This window comes from Rhinichthys klamathensis, unplaced genomic scaffold (genome assembly GCF_029890125.1).
Source record: "Rhinichthys klamathensis goyatoka isolate OS25496 unplaced genomic scaffold, OSU_Roscu_1.1 h1tg000104l_1, whole genome shotgun sequence".
Taxonomy (NCBI): Eukaryota; Metazoa; Chordata; class Actinopteri; order Cypriniformes; family Leuciscidae; genus Rhinichthys; species Rhinichthys klamathensis.
In genome coordinates, this window is record NW_026606643.1 from 1675001 (window position 1) to 1695585 (window position 20585).

Genomic DNA, 20585 nt, shown 5'->3' on the forward strand with positions numbered 1-20585 from the left:
AGGACGCATGAAATTGATCAAAAGTGACAGCAAAGACTTGTGATGTGGCAAAAGATTTCTATTTCAATGAATACTGTGGTATTGAAAAAATAAAAATATCGGTGTCGGTGTGAGTGTGTGTGAGTTGGGGGGGGGGTCATATGTACATGTAAAAGATAGAAGTCGACTGAGAATGCTATAGTCTCTGTTTCTATTAATGGGCATCTCAGCTGTTTGGCTCATAATACAACGTTTGTAATGTTTCCTTTAATGTTTCACATTGTATTTCTGAGAAAAGAGTGTTGCTGTGGTAAAGACTCATGGTAAAGTGCTTTATAACCCAACTTTAAAGCCCACAATTTCAAGCCAGTATCTCTGAAAGTGGCTGAAAATAAAACATAGTGAAGAAACTACAAACCCAGAAGGTTTCAGCTGAAATGAGGTGGTTTTATATTACCATTTTCCCTTTTGGGTATGCCAAATAATCAGTCACTGGATGAGTGTGACATTTACAGGGCACTTACGTCCACTTTTAGATGGCTCATAAATACCAAGAGTGAGACTGATGGGGGAAAAGCGAGTGTACTTACTAGTGCCTTACCGAGGGCTGAAGTAACTCTATAATGGAACAGCAGAGCATCAATACAACGAGCGATACTAAATATCTCACATTAGCAAAATAGATACGGTACAAGCGCATTTACCCATTCAAACATGACAAAAATGAATCCATTATCAGCGGCTCCTACACTGGGCTACAGGTGTCAAACAATTCAGAGCTGGAACCGTTTAACTCCCACTGAAAAACAGACACAGTGAGAAGTCCTCAAGGCTCTCCAGAGGTCTGACTTACTGGTGAATGGCTTGAAGGAACTTGCGTTGATGTTTCCTGACTTTGGCGTGGTCCATCTTCCTCACCAGCTTGGTGTTTTTATAAATGAGCCACGTCTCCCTGAGAACATTAGCAGCTGTGTTTTTCACCTGTGGGAGAGAGTTAGCATAGTAGCATTTATCACTCGGTTCTGCTGAGGCGTCCTGGGCCCTGATGTTTGAACGTGGGTTACTTGGTTTGCATAATATATTTTAGTGTAGAGTAAACCTGGGATTTCTACTGGAATAGTTAGCTTACTAGCAATCAAACAAGCTAACTAGCTGCTAGCAAGCTAAATAACTAGATTTAGCTAACTAGCTGCTCTTTTTAAAGCAATAAAAGTGAATGGGACAGGGGCTCAGGGACAGGAGCTGCAAAAATGTCACACAAAAAAAGTGCCATAAAGGTTCACCAAGAACATCAGCTTTACCAGTATATAGCAGATAGGAGACTGCTTGGGAAACCTGTTTGAAAAAAATCCTTTTGGTAACACTGTAGAGTGTAAATTCCAGAAATCCCATTCGTTTTCTCCATAGGAAAACTGATTTTTAACGATAACTTTAAACCATTAAAAAGATAGATCTACTGTAACAGTTTTTAATCAATTGTATATGCTTTTGTTGAAACCATCAGCCTGCATTACTCAAACTTTTTTTCCCAATAATTGTGTTCAACGTGGAAAAACTACATTACCCATGATTCTGCAATGATTCTGAATCGCGACAAACAAATTCTCTTTAAATAACTTTTAAAGAACTATTTAGAGTCCACCCACTCCCTTGAGGCACTGCAAATGACAAGTCAGTTTCTCTATGGCTGCATCCGAAATCGCATACTTGCCTACTATATAGTAGGCGCAAAACAGCTGGTAGATCACATGATGAATAATGACAACGAGGGGAATGTAGTATGTCCGGATTACATTCATACTATACAGAACATACGTTTTTAGTGAAGTAATTACTTATTCAAAATTTCGGACACAGCCTATATTTCCCTATATTTGCAATGCTTCATGGGACTGTAGTTCTTTCCATCATTAAAGCTGTAAAGTACACAGTCTTGTACTTTTGCCTTCTTTGCTTCAAATCAAAGTTTATATTGTTGTGATTCACCTCATAGCTGGCTGGTTTGGTTCATGGCTTATAACTTTTATACATTTTTTACTAAACATCTTTTTGAAATCCCCATGGGAAAAATACTTCCAATGCAGCTCAAAAAGTGGACGGCCACAGTTGCCCTCTATTGGCACAGCATTAGGATTAATCCTTTGTTAGTTTAATTTACTAATCTTTAAATTTGGCCCAGAGAACTATGAGAATATTTAGCCTATTTCTCACATTTCTGTCTGGCCAAACATTATTCCTGATGATTTTCTTCTCAAAAAGCTTATAAAACCAACCACTAAGGTGAATTTGTTTATTTTGAGCAGAGTGTCACATTAAATTAATTTACACATTTTGTTTATATTTTGCACTTTGCATAAACTGGATATTATTTTCACAGGTTTGCAGGGATTAAGAATAAACTGTGACATAAGTCGCCACAAGGCTAAGATTCGGCTTTTCAGACTTACCCTTTTTGTCAGCTGGGTGTCCATCATAAAGTTATGTACATGTTTTTCGGCTTTGGTTAATTCCAGTTTTTTTGCGACCACAGCGACCACCAAAGCAGTGCATCCGGCACCCTGACAAGACAAACACCAGCCTTGAGCACACAGTCAAAAACAAAAGCTCTGTTACGCAGATATACGCTACTTACCATGATGCCGGTGAGGAGACAGACCCCTTTCCCACAGTATGTATTAGGAACCATATCTCCATATCCAATCGTTAGAAAAGTTATTGAGATCAACCACATGGCTCCAAGGAAATTGCTGGTTACATCCATATTGTCATGGTATCTAGTAAATGGTAAATGACATATTAGAAAAACAACTACAGTTACTATACATTGACTGACTTAATTGTAAGTTAATCAATCAGCCATGAAAATGTAGCTAATTTGTCTGGCATTATAGATGTAAGTAGTGTTGACTCCACGACAGAGTATTGGACATGCTGTTGTTGCTGTAAGCTAATACTTAATTGGCTAATTGAGAGATCTAGCCTGTTGGGACACAATTGACTCAGTTTCCAAAGCTATTTCACTGCAGTTTAAAAGGTTACGCAGCACACCGGTCTGCAGCGTGAGAGATGTGATACTCCATAGGGTTTGACAGCTTGAGAAAAAGGCACAGTATCTTTTTTCTCTGAAATGATACATTCGGATACTTAGATCTCAGTTTGTAAAAATCACCTAGTAACTGTGAATTATTACAATTGTATATAATGAAACATGAATTCATGATAATTGTATAGTTAATATAGGAATATAAAGGGAAAACTTGATTGATATATTATTCCAAAAAATCACCAAGTAACTGTGAATTATTATTTTCTGTACAAATATAAATTAATATGTAATTGTGAGTGTGTATTCTAAAAAGGTCACTTATGATATTCACAACATGATAATGATAATAATTGTAGTTATATATTATATGTGTGTGTAAAGTAAAACCTAGTAACTGTGAATTATTACTACTGTACAATTGTATATAATGCATATGTATTATTTATTATTAATAATAATAATAATAGTTCAGTGTGTGTGTGTGTATATATTATATATATATATATATATATATATATATATACATACAGTATATACACGATTGATCTCATTTCTGAACTGAATTTATGAAGTCATGATAATGAATTGTATAATATATATATATACACACAAAATTATTTTCATACAATTTTAGGTCTGACTTAAAGATCTTGTCAGAGCAATAAAGTGGTCCACCTTTCGCACGCCCTCACAGTCCAGGCGGCGATGATCCACAGAGAAATGGTGAACACCAGCAGCACTGTCCCGGGACATATAGTCATGAGGGTCTTCATGACAAAGCGTGTGTTGAAGTTTATCTTGTTGAGGGCACCGATACTGCGTGACGAAGCATCGGTAAAGAGTTTGCTATGCAGCAGCATGACGCGAGCAATGAGGTACAGACGGAGAAACATGGGAATGGACAGGATGATATCCACGTCGGCGTCCGTCTTGGAAGGGGCGTAAGAAAAGGCTAGCCGCGCCGTCCACGTGAAGGTGTAGTTGCCCGGGATGGGGTGTATGGCGCACACCAAGATCTCCAGACAGATGAAGAAGATGCGCTCGTAGGTCATGGCTATCCTCCAGTCGTCTGCGGCGTTGTCCACCATGAATAGCTATTTGGAGAAAAATATTTAAAAGCAAAGCTGTAGAAGCAGGAAAAAAACTAAACAATTTCATGTTCCTCCAGAAATGTAAAACAGTATAGGGTAAGAAACTTAATTCAATTTAAAGTTGTAAATAATAATTATGTAATATAGAATTTTTTCAAATAGAATTCTATGAAAATAAGTCAAAATATCTCAAATATTTTTGCACCTCAAGTCATTTTTTCTTTAGCAGCAAGGATTTATTCAGTGCACATCAGTGGAAACCCCACTAGACTGTATTTTCAACCTTGGCCTGTCAGATTCTGCCAAGGTGCGTAACGTTGCTCAAAGGCTTCTCTCGGGTTTCTCTCCATTTGACCAGCGGCCCTGGGGCCACACTGCTTTATTCCACTCTTGCTACATAGAATCTCCCTCTTTCCCCTTCTTCCCAATCCCATAACTATTTCCATAATATAAAAGTTTGCTTCTCAATAGTGCACATTTCACTGTTCACTTTTTTAGCAGCCGTGGTTCCTCAAGTATTTTCCCATTTTCAAATAATTTTTAAATAATTAATAATTCAAACTTCCCCTCCCTCTTGCAGCATCATCTCTTCTCTTCTCTGATGATGTGTTTACTGGCACGAGGGCGGGGCAACCTGTCACTCACATGAGATCCACCAATAGCAAACCACAACCATCCAATCAATTCCCCATGGACAAAATCAAGTCCCACCCTTTATTTGTTCTTGTTTGAGAAGCCGTTTCACTCAGATATAAGTCACAATAGAGAAGAACACACTATTAAGATTCAATATTGGTTCGTTAAAATTAAGATTGATCAAAATCATTCAGCGCAGTCCTAGAATGAAAAACTCATCCAATAAGTCACTACAAAATTATGTAATGAATCAAAAACAACAGTAAAATATAACACTATTCACTTGTAGTTACTGATTTTTTAGGCTAAAACAATATATTTTAAGTTTATTGCAAAATATTCAGACATATAAAAATAGGTTTCAAGTTCGAAGCTTAGTTCACACTAACACAAATGCTCGGAATGAAGACTTGGTCAGATTTTTGAATGCACTTTTTAGTGCTGTCAAATCAAGTAATCATGATTAATCGCATCTCACATAAAAGTTTCTGTTTATATAATATATGTGAGTATATATATATATATATTATTATACTTATATATATTATATATACATATGTATGTGTGTGTGTGTATACACAGACCAATATATGTATGCATATATATATATAGTACATGCATTGCATACATATATGGGTGTGTAATGTATACACACACACACACACACACACACACACACACACACACAGATACATATGTGTGTTCACAAATATATATATTTGTAACAGAAAGATGTAGACACAGAATACACAGAAGATGAATATTCAAACGGGTAACTTTACTTATAATAATCCAAGAGGTAGCAATCCATACAACGAATACACACACACACACACACAATAGTGTTACAAGACTGGACATAGAGTGCAGGATACAGTATATATATGTGTGTACATATACACAGACACGAGCGCACGCACACACACATATATAATATATAAATGTAATACTATACACACACACACACATATATTATGTAAACAAACTTTTTATGTTAGGTGCCATTTATCTATTTGACAGCACTGTGTATATACACACACACACACACACACACACACACACACACACACACACAGGCCTATAGCTTAACACGGAGTAAAAACAAAGTCACACAGTATTTTCATGTTTTCAAACAGCCGTTCAGATTTTTGTATTCCCTATGGTGTTTTTCAAATAACACCAAACACAAGAGTATAGAGACAGAGATCATCTTCATCTCCTATTCACTGTAGCTTAGGAAAATATTTTGTTTGTGAATGCCACCAAGTCCTAGTTTTATGTAGTAGCAGTGTCTCCACCAGGCACAAGACCAAAAGCACAACTCAGTTTAAGTCGCTGTGCAATGGAAAAGAAGGAAAATGGAAAACAGAGATTAGTACTCAATTGACGGCAAGCTAATATTCATGTCAGACAGAACAGACGCATTAACTACCGTTCAATTCTAATTTAAAATGTTTACCGCACCAAACATTTGTGTTGGGAGTATGTAAACTCTTTGCAATGCTTCATGGGAATGGGCATTCAGAAACGTATCTAAAGGCTGGCCCACACTAGAAGATTTTTCAAATCTCATCAGATTTTCAAAATGTGAGAGACCACAAACATGATGATAAATAAGTCATAAATTTAACCGGTTTGTTCCTCTAGTGTGTGTGGAGTGCCACGATGTGATGCACAACACACAACACACACTAACAGAGTCATTCACAAACAACCAGAGTCCCTGCTGAGAAGAACACAGGAAATCTCACAAAATCTTTCGCAGTCAACCGTGACTTTAGAGTAAACAAATATGGCGGACGACCAGCAAGAAGAAATAGTGACAATAGTGTTTAGACAGCTTCTTACAGGAAACTTGCAGGGAAGAAAAAGAAAAAGGTTTGGATGAAGTCGTGGAGATTGTTATGCTTCCGTCTACCATCAGCTCGCTTTCTGATTTGGTATCGCTTCGTTCCACGTGACAAACAGAGCACGTTTGTCCTCGGGCTTCCCTCGCACAACAGGGCTTCTGATCGTAAATATTCAACATTTGAGATCAGTGCGGTCTCGATGATTCAATCACTCTTAACACATCTCACACAGGACTGCCAACGCGTGAGTTCAGCTTGGAATGACAATTATTGGGATCACAAGAAGTGTATTGTGACTGTCAAAACATTTGGTAAATAAAATGTCATTAGACAACATGTTACAATGTTTACATGGTACAATGACTGGTACTGCGTTTTAATTATTATTAACACAAATTTCACAAATCCGATCTAGATTCAATTCGCTTCAATATCAATTAATTGGGAGATATCAGGTACAGTGCTAATTAATTTTCTCAAATGCTGTAAACTATACAGGGAACCCTGTCAGCTGGTACTATAATATTAAAGGTAAAAATTAACTAATTTGTATACAATTGCATATAATGCAGTTTTTATATAATAATAATGTTATAATAAGTAAAAAACACTATAAATATAATGAATATGTAATATAATGCATATTTTTGCAAAATGCCCCTATCTGGAGTTTATTCTTCTAGCTGACTATTGAGTTTATGGTCACCGAATGGCTTTTCTGAGGTAAATGTTATGTCACGTGACACATATTGTTTAAAAAATTGGTTGAAACACTGATTGAGCGATTACATGAGACATGATTTCAGTAAGTTGTACTGTATCTTTCAACATTCCTTCTGATGTTCATTCATGTTTATTTCATGCTATAACTAGTAGTAAAGAGGAAGGGATGATCGGTTCACCTGCCTCAGGCGCTACAGTCATCTGTCACGCCACATTAAAGAGTGCCAAAACCACATTCATTGTTTGCATTTCATAATAAAATTGACAGAATTAGAAAGCTGACACTTTGTTTCATATCAAAATAATAATTATAATAATAAACTATTCATATAGCACTTTTCAGGCATAAAATGCAGTTCAAAGTGCTTTACATAAAAATTATATAGTTTAATATCAACAGCAACATCACATTCAATAAAAACATGTGCATCAAAATAAAGAAAATATAACCTGCTCGGTCTTGTCTGTCAGCGCGTTTTTACTGCGTGAGGATATGGACGTGTGGCGTGAGAGAACAGTGTCAATTGAGTGAGTCTCACGCTGAATGTGTGAGAGTTGGCAGCCCTGCCTCACACCGCAGGGAAATCTGATGAGATAATCTGTAGAACCATCATGATAATCGGGACTTTACCTAGGATTGCCAGAAGGGGAGAATTGGGCCCAAAATCGACCCGATTACCTTGTAGTGTGTGTGCCTTAAAGGGTTATTTCACCCAAAAATGAAAATTATCCCATGATTTACTCATCCTCAAGCCATCCTAGGTATATATGGCTTTCTTCTTTGAGCCAAACATAATCAGAGTTATATTTAAAAATATCCGGGCTCTTCTAAGCTTAAAATGGGAGTGAATATTAACTGAGATTTTGAAGCCCAAAAAAGTGCATCCATCCATCATAAAAGTAATCCATACGGCTCTAGGGGTTTAATAAAGGCCTTCTGAAGCGAAGAGATGCGTTTTTGTAAGAAAAATATCCATATTTGTACCTTTAAAAACTAGAATCACTGGCTTCCGTACGCAAAGTCTAGTTCTGTCGGAAGAGTGACCTCTGACCCGAACCCATGACGCATTGACGAACACGGAAGTGCAGAGGACAGAGCAAAACAAAACACTGGTCACGAATTCGAAGTCAAAATCCAACATTTTTACAGAGAAATGTTCGAGGAGCTTGAGTTTGTTGCTCAGCCCTATTTGTTTGAACCGCGAGCGTTGTCTACTCTCACCTAAGCTTAAACGCTACGCCTACATCCTACGTCATACGCCGGAACTCGACTCTCGTGAATGGACGTTACCGGAAGCTAGTGATTACGGTTTATAAAATTATAAATATGGATATTTTTCTTAAAAAAACGCATCTCTTCGCTTCAGAAGGCCTTTATTAAACCCCTGGAGCCGTATGGATTACTTTTATGATGGATGGATGCACTTTTTTGGGCTTCAAAATCACTTGGAAGAGCCAGGATATGTTTTTGATATAACTCTGATTATGTTTGGCTCAAAGAAGAAAGCCATATATACCTAGGATGGCTTGAGGATGAGTAAATCATGGGATAATTTTCATTTTTGGGTGAAATAACCCTTTAAGGCACACACACTACAAGGTAATCGGGTCGATTTTGGGCCCAATTCTCCCCTTCTGGCAATCCTAGGCAAAGTCCTGATTATCATCAATTTAAATTTTTAGGTGAACTAACCCTTTAATTGGTCGAGGTCTTTTCAGCATTCTGGAGAGTGTAGTTCTTCACTAGGAATTCTTCAAAAATGAAGTTAAAAACTCACTGATCTTGATACAGTAGGTCTGTCTTCTTGAGGTTTGAAAGATTTATTTGTTATCGTCGAAAATCGACTTCTCTTTTGAGATAGTGAATGGTATTTTACTTGCGGAAGCAACCGTCAGATCCCTGCCCTCCCTGCCGTTCTGTGCCGATCATCTGCGGTTTCATCCTGTGCATTCAATCACCTCAAGGTACCCGACAGTCAACATCAGCGGGAGATATTTCACCAGAGCGGTGCAGTCAGCACAATTCAATGGCTTCGGCTGACAGATTTTATCCAACAAGACTGTGGCTATCTGATATGAGAAAAGGCGCAAATGATGAACCCCTGATCCAATATGTGCAAACGGGCTTCTTGCCTTCTCACAGCACAAGGCTATTTCCCGAGTAATGGGTTTATGCGGTGCGTAACTGAATTATTATTTAATATGACTCTTGCTTGAGGCGTTAAGAGCTTGCTTCAGTGCTGTCCTGTGGTTTTCCCCTTGCGTAGTATAGCACATGTATAAAACCTTAACGCTTTAATCACATTTATGGTCACTTATTTACTCAACCTGGTGTGCTGGATCCACAGTATCTGGATCAACTTACAGGTGATGTTTGAATGAATCAAATACAACCTGGCAAAAGAATAATGCAAATTGTATAATATAAACTGACACCCTGCCAAATAACCTTGATTTAGACTGAATTCCTAATCTCCAAATTCCTCAATTAGAAAAACAGCACCACTTCTGGAGGCAAATGAGATTAATAACCCGGATCATACAGTATATTCAGTGATAATACATTAAAACATTAATCTAAATGGTGCTTGACCGTACAAAAGGGTGTTGGAGTGACTGGCAGCACATTGCTATACTGTTGCTAGTAACTTCTGAGTAGTTATTGGCACTTTGCTATGCTAGGATGTTCTGGCTGGTTGCTAGGTGGTTGCTATGGCATTCTGTGTGGTTTCTAAGTGGTTGCTAGGCCGCTCTGTGAGGTTTCTAGCTAGCATTCCTTTCTTCAACAAACTGCATGATTTGAGGTATTAATGTCCATAACAGAGACAAAGCAATGCTTTTGCAGCAAATATAAAATATATTTTAGATATATGTTTATTTTATGTTTTGTATAGCAAAAACATAAGAGTTTGGCAAGTTTGATTCATTTCCAGTAATCAGTTCAAACTGTACATTTCAGGTAATTGATTCATAACTCAAAATTGCTCATTTTTATTTAGGTCCTTTAAGCTCTAATATAAGAGAATAGAAAAAACTACAAATTTACCAAAATGTATGAAACTTTTATTGTATGACACTACCAAAATGCTTTTTTTTTGTATTTTCATATTAGTTCATAAAGGGCCTTAATGGAAATTATTATATATCATTCATCTTTTTACATTAAAATGTTTACCTGGTAGAATAAAAAAAAAACTTTTATAGCAAATACATATATTTTGAGATTGAATATTAAAAAAGAAGGCTGGAAGATTGAAAAACATTGAGCTCTTTTTCCCAGATGAGCAATAATAATGAATGGTGATAGTAACGCTTGCTTTAGCGATCATCACTAAAAAATCTTGAATCGTTCGCACAGAAAATAAACCCTTCACGCTTCAAAGATTTTAGTATGCTTTTTTAGCCCAAAGACTAATGACAAAATGAACATCTCCATTTGAGACCCTCGTACTCCCACCTACACATGTTAGTCACATGAATCATACAGCCTCAAAATACGACACTAATCCCTCATATTCATACGACGCTCATGCAAACATAAAAACACACACTCCTACCGCGCATACTCTAATTCCAAAGTATCAAAATAACATCAAAAACATGGGATGCTCCCAAACATAAAACTAGATCAAACCCAATCACGTTTTGTTGTGGACATTCTCATGTACACTGACTCACGACAGATATCGTAAGGCCAGAAGAAAGGGAGATTTTAGACCAGATAAGACACATCAACTGTCTTAAAAGGCCTGACAATTGCCAGAGATGCTGTAACATTAACCAGCCTGTCTGTTGGTTTAGGCTGTTGTTCGACTTTCCGTGCGAGTGTAACTTAGACAGCGAAACACAAGCTGCCTTTCTGAACGGTGACAGACGCTGTCTTACTCAAAACTTAGCAACAACAACAACAACAACAGCCAACAAACCACATAGCCTGCACAAAGGATGATAAGCGTGAAGCTTTAATTTTGTTCATATGGGCAAAACATGACATCAAGACACCGCTTTTAACTTGCTAGCTTCAAAACGGAGCAATTAAACATTTAAAATGGGCTACGTAAGGAAACCTACTTGGTAGGTAAAACCAATTATGGTAATGGATGACCTGCAATACAATACTCAAGGGTGCTTCACCTTCAAGCATCCAATATTCCAACTGAGTGCTTGAGCAGGTAGTTATGGAAAAATGCTGAATTTGACAACAGAGGGGAAGGTGCACATGTAATGACCTGGTTACAACAGCTAAGGGTCGAGCAGATAACCTCAACAAGTCCAGCGTGACGGCGGCAGCTAGCTCAACCAAGGCAAAGCAAATTATCATGAAAATTATCATTTTAGATTTGTTCCTTTCTGTTATATTATGAGGTTTTTTAATCAAATGGATTGATATTTTTAAGGCTTTTGCAACTTTTTTAATAGTCCTGCTTGCTTTAGTATCACTAAAAATCTTGATTCATTCGCACAGAAAAAAAAACGCTTCATGCCTCAAAGCTTTTAAAAAATAATCATGAAAACAACAATTGAGCAAAAAACGGCCAATTGTAGATTTATTCCCTTCTGAGGAATTTTAGTAAAATGAATGCTGTAGGGGTTTTGAAAAATGTTTCTTTCTGACAATTTGTTTATAAAGTTTTGCAATACCTAAGAATTTAAACTTAACATATATGATTGATTATATAATAGAATATTTTATTAATGTTATGTTTTTACAGTAAAACAGCATTAGAATCTTTAAGTTTGATTCATTTACATTTACAAACCATTTCAATGTTTCAATTCAGAACTCAACTCAATTTAATGATTCGCCTACAATGTCCCTCAAAAACATTCATGTGGTACTTTTCATAAATGAAAATGTTTATAGATATATACTGTATGAATATACGTGTATAATGCTGATAAATATTACTGTTTGGTGCATATGGGGCCTAAATAAAAAAAAATATGATTTTTGTTTCTGTTTACTGAATAACATACCTTGATTATTTTAAATATTGTAATTTCTCGTTGTAAGGTTCTTTGAATCACCCTTTTAAGTAATTTTAGAACAAATACACATATACTGATATACATTATATCTTTAATTATCTACAATATATACAGTAGTACATATATTTTTGTCAGTTAATATGACATGTTTACACTGTTGCATAGCTTTTATAACAATAATTGTATCACTAGCAATGAAATAGAAATTGTTTGGCTTAACTGAACAGTTTAACTGTACATATTATAAAATGTACAATAAAATAATTTACAAATACATTATAAAACTATTTAGTTGAAGACTCGTCAATATTCAGTATTTATATATTTTTGCTTATCGAGTCTGTTAATGTTAGATTTACTTGTGACGCATTTCTATTGGTGTGTGAAAGGCGGCTGCAGGTAGATGTGTTGTAGTGGCTCCGTCACCCCCGGCCTCCTCTAATACAGCATGAGATACAGCGCTCAGTGGAATGATGGATGCAAGGCTGACTTTGGCAGAGCATGTGGATTAATGAAAACCGCAATAAAAAACGGCCTAAACTGATCAGCGCAACGCAGGGTCGATGGCTCTTCTGAAGCGACCGCACTCACTGTTGCCTTACCAGACCTGAACTCAGTTAAAACACAGAGACAACTAAATAATCTATTAAACACCATACATGTCCATACAGAGGGATTGGTGCTCTGTGCTCCTGTTGACATTTCGCCTCGACAAGGGCACGGACAAAAGGTCGCCTGCCTTCGTGCTATTCGTCTGTCTAGTAGGCAGCAGGGGTTGGTTACTGGTTTCAGAAGAGCTCAATATAACTAATGGAGTATGGCTCAATATTTAATCTGTGTAATGTAGAGAATGGGAACATATATCTTGTCGCTAAGAAAAGAAATCGCTCAGTCTCATTAGAGAATTAGGTAGAGAGGTTCAGCCCAATTACAAATTAATGCAATGGTTAATTTATGATATCAAAGTGGGTCCTAAGAGGCCACTTTTGCTAAGTAAATCCTCAGTTGTAGGTTGCTTTCAGCTTTCAAGTTCCTTTGAAGAAGAAGGAGCCGCATGCTTTCAGAGTTTGCATTTGTGTAATTGAACGCCGTCAGTAAACAATGACAGCTCTTGTTTTAAGTCAACGGTAACTCAATTGAACTCTGTGTGTCTAGTGATTTAAATTCAAAATTTATAGAATAAAATAATATAATAGGCACTGGTCAGGTCAAATTGAATGAATTGAACTAAAAGTAAAAAATACTTAAGAGTTGAATCTTAATCCATACTGTAATTTCGCTCAGAGAAAACGCATGGGTCACTGGAGGTTTCTTATTTTAATAAACTGTAACTCTCTTTATCATTTTAAATACAAAAAATTACATTATTAAATCCAATTATTAAGGGATTGTAGATCCTATTCCTTTAACCGAATTTGAATGCACACTAAATGTCTTCAAATGACAATTTTTTCAAGTTTTTTTTTTTTTATAATGTTAAAATGATAAAACATTACATTTCTCTGAGCTACGTTACCGTATACATGCTCTAGAATTTTAAATAAAAAAATTTAATTAAATCAGCAGTTGTCTCAAATTAATTTAATTAGAAAAAAATACAGTTCAAATTAAATCAGCTGTTGTTTTAAATAAATCTAATAAAAACAAGCAGCTTCTAATTGAATCTCATAACATCTATGCTGTAATCCAGCTCAGTGAAAACTCAGGGGTCAGCGGTGAAGGATGGATACGTGACACTCGGCAGTCGTCTCGGGTAGAGTTTAGTTGTCACAGAAAAGGGTAGTGCACATCTCCTCTAGTGCATCAGCACTGCTCACGTGCATTAATCACGCGTTTCTGCCCTATACGTCGCGTTAAACACACTGGGAAACAAGTGATTTGTGGTTCAATTGCAGCTAACAATCATATATAACTGCTGCTGCAAATGAAGGTTATTAGTTCAAAGAATGCAATACTTCTATTTCGTATCAATAAGACAATGATGTGCATGTATTTCTAATGGGTAGGGCCCCGGCTGGTACCTTCAGAAAGGCACATTTTTCTGGTAAAGCAATCCCATGATTGATGTCCCTCAGAGGCTTGCAGGCCCTAAATATTACAGAGCACAACTGGCTCATGAATACACGCCGTTATAATTCAACAGTGTGAAAAGTAATAAAACTGCTCAGGCATTTATGGTTGCAGAGCCAGTGCTCTTAATGGCTTTTTTTTAAAGAGGGGGGGATTTGCATGCATATTACAAAACAGTGATTTTGTTTCATGTACACATCACACAGACATGTACAAACACACCTATATATGCTTCTATATATACTGTGACAATTGTATGTGTGATATTGAACTTCTAAAACATCTGTACGCAGAGCACAAGCATTATTGTGTTAAAGGAACAAAATGAAATTTATGTCATTTATGTTGTTTCAAGGCCATATTTATTCATCCGTGAAATACATGGATTGGGCAAACCGATATAAATTTCTTCTGTGCTTGTATTTCCTAGGAATTGAACCCATGAGCTTGGTGTTACAGCCAGCATGTACTACTTTTTGGCAGCAGAGAATCAATCAATATCTACATCCATTTTGTGGAAAAGAGCAGCTTAAACATTGTGCCAAACATCTCCTTTTAACGTTTCACGGAAAGACGTAAAATAACATAGGGGAAGAACAACATCAGGGTGAGTAAACGATGACGGGATTCCTATTTCTGCGGACTACTCTTTTTTAACACTAGTTGTATGAGAATGCAAGATCCTATCCAGTAAGTTGAAAACTTAAGGTCCACTTTCTGCACCCTGCATCCTCTTCATCAGAGGTCATCAGACACAAGACTTTTTTATACCCAAGTTAGATCATCTGGTTTTATTGTCATCATATTGCATCATTATTCTCATTCCTCTCATGCCAACAACACCTAATTGCCTCCACATCAATGGCCACAGTGAGGAAATCTCTACATGGCTCTTTGACATCTCAGGTGGAAGGCTGTTCATCGCAGGCGGTCTTGACAAATTCGACTTTTTTCCATCCCTGTTGAAGGTCAATGTATTTTCTTCTTGTTTTGACTCCCAGCCCATCAAAAACCCTGAAGTCATGCTGGATCACACCGCAGAAACCGGCTAATTGAGCAACTTCACAGGTCAAATTTGAAGGGACAGTTCACCCAAAAATACAACTTCAGTCATCATTTACTCACCCTCAAGTTGTTCCAACCCTGTATGAGTTTCTTTCTTCTGCTAAACTCAAAAGAAGATATCTTGAAGAAGAATATGGGTAACCAAACAGTTGATGGACCCCACTGACTTGACTTCCATAGTACGGGGAAAAACATACTATGGAAGTCAATCAACTGTTTGATTACTGACATCCTTCAAAATATCTTCTGTGTGTTCAGCAGACAACCTGGAACAACCTGAGGGTGAGTAAATGATGACTGAATTTTCATTTTTAGGTGATCTATCATTTTATCATTCTCATGGCCTTCTCCGGCATTAGTCATTGTCAACTACATTACGGCAAACGGTTTGACTTTACCGGTAACGTGAGCTTTTACAGGAATAATTCACTGGAAACTGAAAATTCTCTCTCACCCTTATGTTGCTCCAAACCTGTAAGTCGTTTTTTCTTCCGTGGAACGCACAAGGAGACGTTTTGAGGAATGGTCATGCTGTTCTTTTCCAAGTAAAGTGAATGGGGATGGATGCTGTGAAGCTCCAGAAATGACAAAAACAACCATGAAAGCAACATAAAAGTAGTCCATATGATGTATATTCTCAATATTTGTATGATGTCCCTTTAAACGTATGATGTCAAACCTGGTGTGATGTGTCTTGATGCACAGTTTTCCAAAATATATACACGCACAACTAAGCTTTGATATAGTTGTATGCACGTTTATGGTACTAGTTATACTGTATGTAAAGAAGCAGCGTGGACATTCCTCAAAATATCTTTTATGTTCTGCTACAGAATAATTATATTAAGGTGTGTAAATGATGATTTTTTTGGGGGGTGAATTGTCCGAAATGCTGCTGCCTGGTCACTAACTGAAATCCTATGTCATGCCTTTGAACGGGTGACTAAAAACAAAAAAACAAGCACACTATTAACTAATAACACTTTCTCTGTTCTGCCAATAGCACTACAATCTTGTTGGCACTATGTACTTACTGGCAGTACAAGCTTATTGGCGGTCCTTGGCCTTATCTAAGTGCTTGATTTATATATTTTGCCATTAACGCAAGTATCACTCAAAACCAATATATCCACTACGGTACGACAGCTTCAGTCATAAAAATAAATAAATAACATTCTCATCAGCTAGTAAAAATATAAATGGGCAATGCAGCCAAAAAAAAAAAAAAACTGTATGCAATATGCAAACATTCATATATATAATCATTAAGTAAAAAAAGTCCTTATTTGAAGCAAAAAAATAAATAAATGAAGCTTTTACATACATGAAATTCAAACCCCCGGCAATAAACGTATGTTAATCAATGTGAAATTGACATGGCCCTCTGTGATTAAATCCTTTGGGCTAATCGGTCCATCCCACAAGAGATCAACAGTGATATTTCCCTATTGGAAAAGCCACACATGGTTTCACTTCATAATAAGCCTGTCTGGTTCAACTTGAATGAGATATTTGTATCTGTTTGAAAGTTGAATGAAATAATAATAAATGAATCAATCATTCCTACAGGGCTCCCACACTTTTGACAACTGGATTATGGTTGTTTAATAACGTTTGATAGCGCACATAAAGAGTGATTTTTATTATGTGAATTATTATTTAGTTAATTTATGATTTTAATATGATTTGTAATCTAATTTGCTTATTAATGAATTAATTTTCATTATTTTATTCGTCTCCCAGGCACAAATCAGTTTTAAAATCCACTCAAATTTCCTGGTTTCACATGACCATGTGAATTCTGAAAGCATGAATATGAAAGAACGAAAAAGAAAGAAGTGGAATAGATCAAATAAATCTTTGATGCTACATTTCCCTGGCTGCAGAGTATTTTAAGAAACATCACGGAGACTGTTCAGAAATTTACAGTATTTCATTCTCGTCAGCACGGGATAAATGGCATCTTTTGGTATTAATGCATTGCTTAATGCAAAGAAATGCATTACAGTGGAGATATAGATGCTGAATTGCATAAAGTTCACCAGTAATACAGTAATACAACAATTCACTGATGCAAGGTCATAAGACTGAGTGTTTTCCAAGTACTACAACCCTCAAGTGAAGTTCTTTCTCTCAACAAATATGGGCAAAAATCTGCCTCAAGTGCAGATTTTTAGCGTTTACTAATAACAATAAGGAGACATTGTACTGAAAGCTTCTACCTAATCTAGAAATTACATTTCTGTTGAGAAAGCGCAAGTGCAAGTCCTTAATCAACACAGGTAATACCCATGAATCTCATGTTATGCTCTGGTAGATTTCTAAAACGATTCTATGAAGATTAATAAATACTCAACATGCTTTACAGGGAATTCAACCAGGTCTTGTCTATTTAACTAGCTAATAAACTGTGAACAGCTACTGTTTAAGCCAGGTCAACAAGTCACTGACAGGATTTCATGGCATGATTCGATTAAGCCAGTGGGAAATGGAGAGGATGCAGTGCTATTGAAGATAATCCGATTGTAATTCAATGGTAATGGATATCATTCAAGTGCAATGTGTTAAGCATTAGTCTGGAGAGAATGTGTTAAGAAACTCACTGACTCTCATGACAGCAGGACCTTCTGCAAAAAGCACCCAATTTGACACACACACAAAAAAACTGCAAAAAAAAAAAAAAAACACGGTAAACAGCTCTTGCTTATTTTGGAGTAAGTTACCTGGATTTCCCTGGCATGATATATGATAATCAACCCAAGAAGAATGATTGTAGAAAGGCTTATCAGGCATTTTAGGGCTAAAGAATACAGTGACTCCTGGAAAAAAAAGAAGAAAAAGACAATTTCAGCTCATTTGGATTAGTCAGTTTAAACACACACTATGATTGCATATTGTTTAAACCTGTAAAAAATATCACAGCAACACGTAACAATGTTTTTTTTTAATGATTATTTGACTTTGTACACTTTTGTGAGGGTTTGGATTAAGTCACACCTTCTTGAAAATGGTATCACAACATAAGAACTAATGTAAGCGCATTTGACTCCATTATCAAAAACAATATTATGTTGTTTTAAAACACAGCACAGGACCATCGATCTTAGGGTTTCCCTTACAGGGGAGAGACATGCTGATATAACTCATTCTGTGTACATTTCTTTCAGGTGTAGTTAAATTGCTGTTTTGTTCACGGATCAACTATCTAATATTGTAGAATATTTAATATAGATGTAAACTGAGAATATATAAATGTTGTCATTTGGCAATTATGTGCCAAATTGAATTGCAGTAAAGCATATCTTTGAGGACTTTTATAGAGGGATCAACTATATTACAATTATTTATAAGTATTTATAGTAATATAAATGCAAATAACACCTTTATTCTACAGAAAGTCCATGAAGAAGGGTCCACAATTGGTTCTAAAATTGTGGATTGGTTTATAATTTTAACTGGACTTATTACTTAAGTAAGAATTTGAGTTTCAACTTGATAGATGCTGTTGAACTACAACAGTTCCAGTAATTTGATTGGTTGAGCTTCCCAACTCAGTGCTGATATTTATTATAACAACATGAGGATATTTTAGTTTGTTTGTGTTTGTGACATTCCAGTGTTTTCTATTAAACAGAAAGGGGGTTGTGTAATTTGTGCATGCATTGAAAATAATTTTGTCTTTTGAGCTGTTGTTTAAATGCAATTTCACCAACATATTACCTTTATGCGGCCAAATCACAGCCATGCTGATATATACCAAACAACAGCACTCTTGCTTGTGTAGCTTAAATATGTAATTCATAAAAAAAACCATGAATTTAATTGGAGGAGAATTAGAGAGAAAAAATGTTTATAAAACAGTTTTTTCTTGTTATTGGAACTAATGTATAGATAGATAGTAAGTAGTCTATAATATATATATAAGTGAAAAACTCTTCCATAGGGATAGAATGCCAAAGCAAAGCAAAACGTTCTCCAGAAAACGTGACCTTGCCACAGTTCTTCATATATCCACTTTCCAAACTTGTAGTTTTCCCTCGCTCGCACGCTCGCTCGCCAGCAGGCAGACTCGACTTAATGAATTCTGACCTAGATGAGGGGGGTAACCTGCAGGATTTGGGGACTATTAAGTTACGCACCTTTCCGTAGGCTCCCCACGAGAGTTCAGTTTCAATGACCATCACCACGATCCCAAACATCCCAAAGATGAGCGCGTAGTCGCTCAGTCGCTTTCTTTTCTCAAACAAGGCCCTCCTGTGCCCGAGCTTCTGTCCGATGTTCTGGTTCTTCTTTTTGCCCGATTTGCTCCCGCTGTGGCTACATCCACCCCCTCCTCCTCCTCCTCCGTCTCCCGTACCGTAAGGCATGAGGGTGGTGGAGTTGTTCTCCGGCTTGGAGGTGAGCGTGTCGGACGCGTCCGCCGCAGAGACTGGCTGCAGTGGCTGGGACTCCGAGTCAAACTCGTGCAGGTTTCTGCGGGACGAGCTCAAGTTGCTGAGCGGCCGCATCACGCCGCCGTTGTATCTGCAGCTGCTCATGGTTATTTGGGTGTAAGAGTTACTCTCTCTGTGGCTGCTGGCCGGACTGCCCCGAATCTGCTCCCGGTTGAGCTCGCGGTGAGGATGGTGGTGGTGATGATGATGATGTCTGGATGAACTACCATGACTAGAAGGCGTGAACTCGCTGTATTGAGCGCCTTGCCTGGTTGAAGATGAGACGGACGGTGTCCTTAAAGTTCCCAGCGGCGTCCCGTGCGAATGCTGGCTTTTCCTCGCATCCTCGCAGGTGGAGGAGTTGTTGCAGGTGCAGTGCCTGATGGAGCGCTCTTCCTCCCGCCCGCAGTAGTGCTGGTGCTGGTGCTGGTGCTGCTGCTGCTCTGGATAGAAATCGTTCTGCAACTGCAATGGGGTTTCCATGTCAGAGCTGCTGATTAAAGCAGAGCCCCGTTCATGCACCCTACCGAGGGGGCGTTGTGATGAGGAACGGAGGATAAAAGCTGGCGCGAGGATGGACCCACATCGGCTTCTGTAGAAGTGCGAGCGCGCTTCCGATTGGTCGAACGACCCAAAACAACTGGACTGACGTCACGCGAGGAAGGTGGCAACATGCGGTTCAAATGTGCAGACCGTGGTAAGT

General features: G+C 37.3%; 1 protein-coding gene across 2 annotated transcripts in view; it reads right to left on the minus strand.

Annotated features, from left to right (window-relative positions):
• kcnn2 (potassium calcium-activated channel subfamily N member 2) overlaps positions 1-20365 on the minus strand; it is a 43321-nt gene extending 22956 nt beyond the window's left edge. For both annotated transcript variants that reach the window (XM_056253283.1, XM_056253282.1), the window contains exons 1-6: positions 19589-20365; positions 18173-18268; positions 3701-4119; positions 2612-2753; positions 2427-2537; positions 833-960 (exon numbers count right to left, since the gene is read on the minus strand). In XM_056253283.1, the coding sequence (XP_056109258.1) occupies positions 833-960; positions 2427-2537; positions 2612-2753; positions 3701-4119; positions 18173-18268; positions 19589-20365 (1673 nt within the window). The remainder of the gene's footprint in view (positions 1-832; positions 961-2426; positions 2538-2611; positions 2754-3700; positions 4120-18172; positions 18269-19588) is intronic.
• Between the last annotated feature and the right edge of the window lie 220 nt (positions 20366-20585).